This window comes from Apostichopus japonicus, chromosome 3 (genome assembly GCF_037975245.1).
Source record: "Apostichopus japonicus isolate 1M-3 chromosome 3, ASM3797524v1, whole genome shotgun sequence".
Classification (NCBI taxonomy): Eukaryota; Metazoa; Echinodermata; class Holothuroidea; order Aspidochirotida; family Stichopodidae; genus Apostichopus; species Apostichopus japonicus.
Window position 1 is genome coordinate 12,911,436 of NC_092563.1, and position 9,181 is coordinate 12,920,616.

A 9,181-nucleotide genomic window follows, 5' to 3' on the forward strand; every position below is an offset into this window, starting at 1 on the left:
ACTCATGGAACAAAGTTTGGGCAGGTGCAGCTTCAAGTTATTACAGACATCAATGTTTGCAATTCCTAGATTATCTTTTTAGATTCATACATCAAATGATGTTTTGTTTATATTAGCAAGGGATCACTTTTTCGGTAATATTTTAAAATATATTAGGTTTTTAAATAGGAATAGACCATGTCAGGCAAGACAGGCATGTTCAAAGCCATTCAAATGCCACTATTAATGGTTGTCAATATTACCGCACCTTTGGTCACATGACCAGACGTCCCTGATTTCCAGGGACAGTCCTCAATTTCCAGGGGTAGTCCCTGGATTCCATGTTCAGTCTTCTGGTTAAGAGTGTCCCCAGAAATGTCCCAAGATTTATATACCGTCATGGGAATATCCCCCTCCCCCTCTCCTCCCAATATGTAAACTAGTTGACCTTCAATTCATAGGAGATAAGCTGTGATTGTTTACGAATACAAACATTAAGGCAACCCGAGATCATTCAAAAATTTCACGACCTGTAAATTCATGTGGTTATGTAGAAACACAAAAGCACCAGGAGGCCCTAAAAATTCAATCCCTCACTTTAATGGTAACTAACACTCGATGTCAATCTTGAAGGAGCTAACATCAATATCATGTCCACGGATTTCCTGAAAAATAAAACGTCACCTTACATTTCTCGCATTTAAATTCGTAGCTTAACTACTTGAGATGCACATGGTGCTAGATGAAGAGGGACCTTCACAAATTATACAAATATGCTTTTCTTTCAACTATGTCTGTTTTCTGCCCTACTTTTACATTTCCTGACAAATAAGAGTATGTGTCTATTAAAAGGTTAATTGCGGTCACTTGCAACCTTGTGTGGCAAAACCATAGTATTTACTTACCCAGCAAGTGCACACAGCAAGGGAGTGAAAAATGGCAATGTTTTGACTTCTAAAGAAAATAATATTTGAGAAAACTCTGGGAACAAATCTACAGGGGTCTGACATAACTGTATACCTACTACATTGCACAACAGCACCACTGGTTAAAGCATGGTTAAAGCAAGCTACTGCAGTACTGCCAAAGGGTACATCTAGTTTTGTTTTTCTGTTTTTACCTTTTACCTTGTTTTCTTGACCATACTAACATTTGACCCAACTAACAGTTTCATCGACCACTATCCACTTGGCACAGCTTCTAGACCTTTTTTGTTTAAGAAAAACTGTATTTTGGCTTTTATCATACCACAAATTTTCACTTGAAATATTTATTTCAGTTGTAAAATTAGAATAAAGTGACTAACAGCAAATTGCTCTGTAGCACTGAGGGATACATTGATCTGCAGCAGTGAATAGTTTAGTCATCCATTTTGATGGGTAATTATTTGAATTTGATGATGTAGAGTGTTATTAGTCTCATCACAGGGGAGAGATTTATTTCTAATTTCACAACCTAATAAATTATGCCTACTACTGTGCAACTGCTGGTTAAACTATCATAAATGGCTGGTTTGACCACAGAAGACGATCTTGCGTGGGCAGGGTATACAAAGCAAGTGAATTTGGTTTATTCATGAGCTAAACTGTTATAAATGTTCCCACGTAGTTTGGTTTTCTACACTTCTCGGATCACATAACTGTAAGGACAGAATGATGAAATTAAATAAGGATGCATTGCAGTTCATTTTTACTACTTTTATCTTCTCTAATAGAAACATGCAAAAGAACCACATTGATGAAGCATCTACAACAAACTAGTTCAACGGTAAATGCTGTTCTTTCATCGTACTGCACTGCAAGTTGACACTACAGTATGGTAGGCTTAGCCTTTCACAGTGTTTGCTTTTAAAATCACAGATAACTGATACCAAAATTTACCATTCTTGCTGGAACAGATAGTAAATGGATCTTTGATAACGTAACGAAAGTAAGACAAGATTTTGAGATTCCAAAAGACTGGTTTTATGCCAAGCCTTACTTAGGATGTTTGCATGTATTTATATCACGAGCATGTATATGGCATTCGTCTAAGGGAGATGAGCATTCGTTCTCACAGTTGCTGTGGGATAACGTTAGGCGTAGCACAGACCAGTACGAATGTGTTTACGTTACTTAAACTTTTATTTAGGGTAATACGCCCAACGAACGTATAGGCTAACTGTGCACAAAAGGAACAACCGTAGACTACCGTAGTTAGGCCTAGACTACTCCTAATACATCGAATTTAATATGCATACGCCGATGGCCTATTATTTATTATTGTAGCCTTACTTAGTTATCACGGTCACATCGAGCGAAAAATTCAGCAAGATTACAGTTGTGATATGATAGTTTAGCTTCCTCATGTAGACTTCCAATTGAATGGCTTGGTAATAATTGGTGAATATTGTAGGCCTGTGTATAATGAGTGATTTGTAACCACAATCAATGACAAGGTTAGGAGTACTAAATATTAGTTCTAGACAGCATCTGTAATTTATCTAAAGGCCCAGTCACATCTCACCGGATTGCACGAACGGACAAGAGTACGCGCGAGAAACAGTCATCCGGTTATTTCCGTTGGCAAAAGTTGTCGCGCATGCATCTGGGGGTTTCAGCGTACCGGACGTTCAACGGTGAAAACGGATTACAAACGTACAAGGGACGGACAGCAACGGACGAACAACGGAATAACAACGAACGAACTAACGAACACCAACGGATAGTAATGAATTTACAACGGACAATTAACGGATAAAGAACATACAAAACGTAGGAGTACCGGAAAAGTAACGGACATACCGGACTAGCAACGGAGAAGAAACGGTCTAAAACCTGGGCCTCCGGAGTGCCTCAAAATCAGGGGGCATCCCCATGAAGTTGATGAAAGATTTTGGTCTTCCATTCGCAGCTCCTGCATTAGTTGGTCCATGGAGCTATGAACGAGCTCCATGGTTGGTCATAAAGACTAAACTGCCGTCTTCTGTGTGGACCTAGCCAGGCCCTATAGACCAACATTTAAGCCGAGCACGTCTCTTCCTTCTCTTCTTGACTTATTTATTAGTCTTGATGTTGGCTTCAATGATAAGCATCTGTGCTTTTATAGCTGACAGTGTGTTCTGAAGCTTGAATCTTTCTGAAGGGTCCATGATGTAGGTGTTGACGGTAGAGGTTATAGGAGCAGAATGAGGCGTGGGACGCTTGGAGTGGACAAGGTGGAGGTACGCTGCATCTCCGTTCTATGTCCGTCCGTTATACTTTCCTGGTCTGAGTTCTTCCGTTTTTTCCGTGTAACGTACGTTACCTATCCGTTCATTGTCAGTTCTATTCCTTTGCACTTCCGTTATTTCTACGTTAGCGTCCGTCGAAGATACGGTATAGGTACTGTACTTCTACGTTTCATCCGTTCTTTGTCCGTTAATGATCCGGTGAGCAATAGCAATAACCAGAGACGAACGGAGAAATACAGTATGCCAAACGAATACAGAACGAACAAAACGCATGAGAAACTGATAAAACGGAAGCTTAACGGATTAGTAACGAATAAATAACGGAGACATTTTTCGGTGGATGTCCGTTCCAAGTTTTATGCATGTTCAAAATCGACACCGGACAAACCGGACCCTCCCGGTAATGAAACGTAGACGGACGGAGGAGAACCGCATACTAAACGGATACTAACGTATATCAACGGAGTGCCATATTTTGTCTTCGTTCCCTCTCCGTTATTGCAATCCGGTGAGATGTGACTGGGCTTTAATATTCGTCACGACACTGTTAAATGTTACTCAGCAGGGGAATGGGGAAGGGGTGGAAAACCACCATCTTTGTACAGGCGGATAAGTATGTTATGTTTTCGAGAAGAGGAGTCGCTCATCCGCTTTGACATAAATTGGTTGAATATTAAAATGGGTGTGCGTAGATGGATGCAAAATGAAGCGATGTTGAGAATTGTTTAGTTTTTCGGTTGTACTCGCCCCCCCCCCCCTTGAAGTGGTTGCGCACCGGTTGGCAACTTTACTACATCATGTGTGTATGAATTGCAACCATGGGGAGGGGCCAGAGGCTTGACGCATGAAGCTCACGAAGCGTGGTCACTCGTGACTGCGCAAATGATCAGTTATGGTCAGAACTGTACGCACATATGACAAACTCAACCCCCCCCCCCCCCCCGTCCACACCCGCCCACACTCCACCCCACCCCAGTTCCCATCGGTTAGCTTTATAGGCCTACATGGTTCCGTATGTACTTATACATCATATATTGAACTATTCAGATATCGGCGTTTATTACGACTGTATAGTTATTACAAATTAATCAGAACCAATCTGATGATTTACGGAGTTCGGTTTGTCTGTGCGAACGAAATTCATATCCGGAGGTATTGGCGAAAGTCGCTACATTTCTCCTTTATTGTGGTCGGTGACATTACGTTTCGAGTCTCGGGTGGGGCTTCACACGTACCGGCGGTTGCCCCCATTTAAGAGCTCGGGGATATGGCGACAGACCAAAGGTGTTATAGAAGTCAAAGTTGGACTAATTTGTAAAGTTTTTTTCGGCCTAGGGGTGTAAATAATCGTGCTCTCCTCGAAAAAGTGGCTTAATCAAATTAAAACAAGACCAGTGGGCTGTCAGAAGTAATTTCAGCAAATAGTTTACACTGCAGGGTTTGGCAAATTCGAGTGCAATAATAATAATAATAATAGCCTACATTGCAAAGAAAAGTGATCGATTATACAAAGGCTGAAAAACTTTAAATTTCTCGAAAACTAAGGGTGTGATTTTCGCGTTACACTGCTGGTTCTGTCTTTGTGTTCGTCATACATAGCATACGGTAAACAGGCACGTAACCATGCAGGAAATTGTTTGTATTTGGTGTGGGGATGCCTTCGCGTACAAACGGTAGGCCTACATCTTGTGTGGTTGCTAACATACCGACATGACTATATTAAAGTTAAGTTAGGTTCAGTTTAATATTATGGTAGACCGTCAGAAAGCAGTGCCGTAAGTCCTGGTTGTATGTAAATACTTGTTTAAATACATGAGGCTCACCAATGACAGTGTCTGAAATACTGAGTCTAACACAGACACTGTATGTCATTATCTGCGATGCAACCATAGAAATTGATAAGGATCAATGTCTATGGATGCAACACAAACCTCCATATATAGGAAAACATAACACTTTTTATGGCCTCAGAAGCAATATATTTACAATGCACTAAAACAATTTGCCAAGGACACGTGGTACTGAATGTAATCCGCAAGGATGCTCTGTTAACGTTATTTAAATGAAGTTACAAGAACATGTTATGATGTAGAGTTATTAGAATTTATAATACAATGGCTTAACTTTAACATTAGATCTGCACTAAGGAGTCGACGTCATCGACAATTGAGCATTAAAGGAGCACTCCAGAGATGATGCTTGAATATATTGATACTGGAATAGCTATAGTTAAACATGTATATCACTCAAAATGTTTCTCTGCTCTTGGACTATGACGTACCAAGATTAAACTTCTGACTTACGTCACCAACAAATATATGTCATTGACATTTTAAGGGAACATGTGCAAATGATATCTTCTCCATTCGCTGGCATGGTAGAGCACACAGTCTTGCACTTCATCGGTCACTGGTCAATCCGAACCTGCAAAGCAAATATTTTTGTTTTCTCTTTGAATCCAAAGTTATTGTCTGTTTGTTTTTTTGCCTGTGAAGAGGGAACGTCACCTCACTGCGTGATTGACGGTCAAATTAAGGCGCGACTTAATTAGTTTGAGTTTATTTATGTTCAGTATAATCAAATACAGCGGGACACAGGAGGACGCTACGCATACGGCGCATGTGTGTTACGTTTACGAACATATATAATTCCATGAGATCGTGTCTGTTGTTTTATCGTCAGTGAAGAATTTAAATAAGCGAACCTTTGATAGTTTAACACAAGAGCGGACTAGGGCATATAAGTGATTATGCCGGCTCACTGATCCAACTGGCAGCGTCGGGGCCTTGAATCAAGCGACGCATTTGGCGTCCCGGATGAACCTGGCACACACGCGACACAGAGAAAATCGGCGCCTTCGACACCTCAACTTGGTGCATCGGTTCCAAATTCGCCCCTTGTGTCTTGATTTTATGCTATATATATATATATATATATATATATATATATATATATATAAATCATGTCATGTTCAAACCCTGTGCAGATTTCCCCCTCTCTTTATACTCGCCATGTGCACCAATAACAGGGTAACTATACCTGACCCGTGTGTCAGCGGTTCATACACACACTCTTTAATTCCAAAGAGATTCACGCTGAGAGTGTCCACATTGATCACTGTCTACATAAAGGAGTGATTTTGGTCCTCTCCGCAGAGTGAATGCTTGCAAATTTAGCTTTTATGAATGAAAAATATATATATATTATTTTAGAGTTAAACTGGCATGACGTCACTCATTGGAATTTTAGAGTACGCGTATAAGGATACCGTGCTCCATTATTGCTACTGACACAAATCGAGAACAAACTAAGTTTTAGAAACATTTTAAAGTTAAGAACAGATTCTACAAACAAACTCGAAAAAGCCAAAAGACAATTCCGACACCTGTTGCGTGCGCTATTTTTCTTCTCCGTGAAATCCGTATATTTGGCAAACGGCTATTGTTCTGTATAGGATTGTACACATATACATATACAAACCCAGCTTCTTTCATATTTGCACTAGCCCTTCAATGAGGCGTCATCGGCATATCTGTACATATAGGAATAGGCCTATTTTTTGCCTTACCGTCTAGTCATGTGTGACCTATTGTGTATTGTTTAAGACCATCCCTCAACCCAACCCTGTAGATTCTATTGAACTTCATAGATAATTTTCACACAAACAAACCTTTTAAAAATTTGCCAAACGGCGTTTCTGGAATTTTTTGGCTCTCTCATTTGGCTATAGTATTTTCGTAATGTCATCATAACAAAAATAATTCGATATTACCATAACGCTTGTAGGATAGGTCTATATGTGAACAGGTAAACACGCGGATAAGCATCTTACAAAGTGGACAACGTGGCAGTGATTTCACATCTTTCTTGTTAGAAAGAAGAAAGGTCGAAGTTTGTTCCCAAAGACAATTGTTTGAATCAAAATGGAGGTTTTCGTATACATTCCATAATGGTTGAACAAAAACACTTTTCTTGGTACCTATATATACTAATGTACTACATTGCTTCAATGGTACACATATAGGATACATCATTACCTCCGAAGACACTATACAATGCCGGGGTGGCATGGACTATAACATGTGGAATATGCGTATACGACACAGGGTTTGAATGTGTGTCCATGCATGGGGAAAATAAAAATGCAGGGACACAGGTTCTGAAAGGACACTGCCACGCCCCCCCCCCATCCCCAGCCCTAATACACACACGCATACTATAAACGGACGTCTTCCTCAAAGTCTTAATACGACATGTTGGAATATAGTACACATGTATATTTATATAATCAACTGTTGGAACAACAAGGGAATTAATGGCCATCCTTATATACATGGAGTAAAGCGGACATAGTGTAACAATACTTATGTACTGGCTCCAAACGGAAGTGGTGAGTGCATGGAAATGATACGTGTATATATTTGAAAGACATTGTCCACTCTCATCAGGTTTAGAACGCAGGCCCATCACTCCCTTCCTACATTTTCAAAACGAAGGCCCGTCACCTTATTCACATCAAACCGCTAACAAATAGTGAATGGATCAATGTAAATTGGACGCAGGAACTCTTCACTGTGCGACGGCGAAGTATAAACGAACCCAGTATTAGACTGACCGTAGTTTCATCAGTTCATACTTATTTCATAAACTACAACTCCTCCACATTGCCATATTACTACCAGCCGCACGGATCGAGGGCCCATGGACCATAGTTCAGCTTGCAGTAATCCACGCTGTTCCCCCAGACAATAACGTCGGCAGATGAAAAGGAAAATCAATTATGCAGCTGCGGGTGTATACTCACTCTGACTAGATTAACACCAGTGAATCGTTACACAGTAATCTCGTTCAATAAATTCTAACATTGATTGCGCAACAATCTGATAACGGTAACATGCACCAATGGTCGGAATTGAACAAAATCAATTAACAAATCGAAATATATAAATAGGTAATGACCAATACAAGATAGGAAAACGAATAGTTTGATCAAGATTAAAACGTTTGGTTTTGCGGCGTGGATGAGTAATGAACGCAAACGCCCTATATACGGTTACGTTTGAACGAAAGGGTGACTTTTTTTCTCAAGAAAACAAAAAAAAGGGAAAATATGGATTAATTGACGGTTCTCCCAGAACTGCTTTGTGACGTACGGTCTTAACATGAATCTTTGATTTTGGAGTAGGCATAAACAAATTTGTTGTATTAGAATCCAAGTTATAGGATAGGCTTATATACCAAATGGTGAACTTCGGCTCTAAAAATGATGTTTGCTTCAAGTTAAGTAGCCCAATGTTGACCTATAAGCAGATGTATGTTTCCATGCATTAGTAGCCTATCAAGCTATCTGCGTAACTTTTCGAACATCATTTCAAACGGGCTGGTTGTGGCGGGAACTGGGACTGGTGGTGGTTGGGTTGGTGGCGTGCCTACAATATTAAGTTATTGTCTCTTATTTCGATTTCTTTGAAGTGAGTCATTCCAGCTTTTCTTTGCAACCATCATTTTCTTTCCGTCGACAGATCCTTACAATCCTGCCCCCCCCCCTTCCAATCAGCAGACACACACCCTACGCATATTTTACTAATATATATCTTCAGAGAACATTTCCTATACCAATCGCTATAAAACACGTTGCAACCCTGCACAGTGCCGCCGAGCATACCATCCATGTACATGGTCCAACTGACGGTCAGTAAGTTTGGTTCACGTTCAAATATGAGAAGTATTTGTGATTACGACCGATCAAGGAAACGGGTCTTCAAAAATGTAAATAAACCATACCAGGTCGGTCATTTATTAAGTCACAACGGTAATACATTTGTTGTGACAAGCTGTAAATATAACACAATTAATCCACTAACCCCATCACGACGATGACGTTATAGCTTTTAGCTACATTGGAGTTGACTGTGTCAATCTGGTGTGAAATATTCACACACAGAATTGGATACCCATCAATCCCAAATATATATAGAGGTCCTGTATGGG

The 9,181-nt window shown here is 40.1% G+C and overlaps 1 protein-coding gene across 3 annotated transcripts in view; it reads right to left on the reverse strand.

The window, feature by feature from the left end:
- LOC139963638 (uncharacterized) overlaps window positions 1-9,181 on the reverse strand; it is a 57,313-nt gene that overhangs the window by 19,156 nt on the left and 28,976 nt on the right. The window contains exon 1 of one of the 3 annotated variants that reach the window (XM_071964646.1): window positions 2,253-2,445. The exons of 1 other annotated variant lie outside the window; for it this stretch is intronic. In XM_071964646.1, the coding sequence (XP_071820747.1) occupies window positions 2,253-2,326 (74 nt within the window). In that variant the 5' untranslated portion in view covers window positions 2,327-2,445. Of the gene's footprint in view, window positions 1-1,859; window positions 1,991-2,252; window positions 2,446-9,181 lie in introns of those variants that run through there. One more of the 3 variants, XM_071964652.1, reaches the window with a different exon arrangement.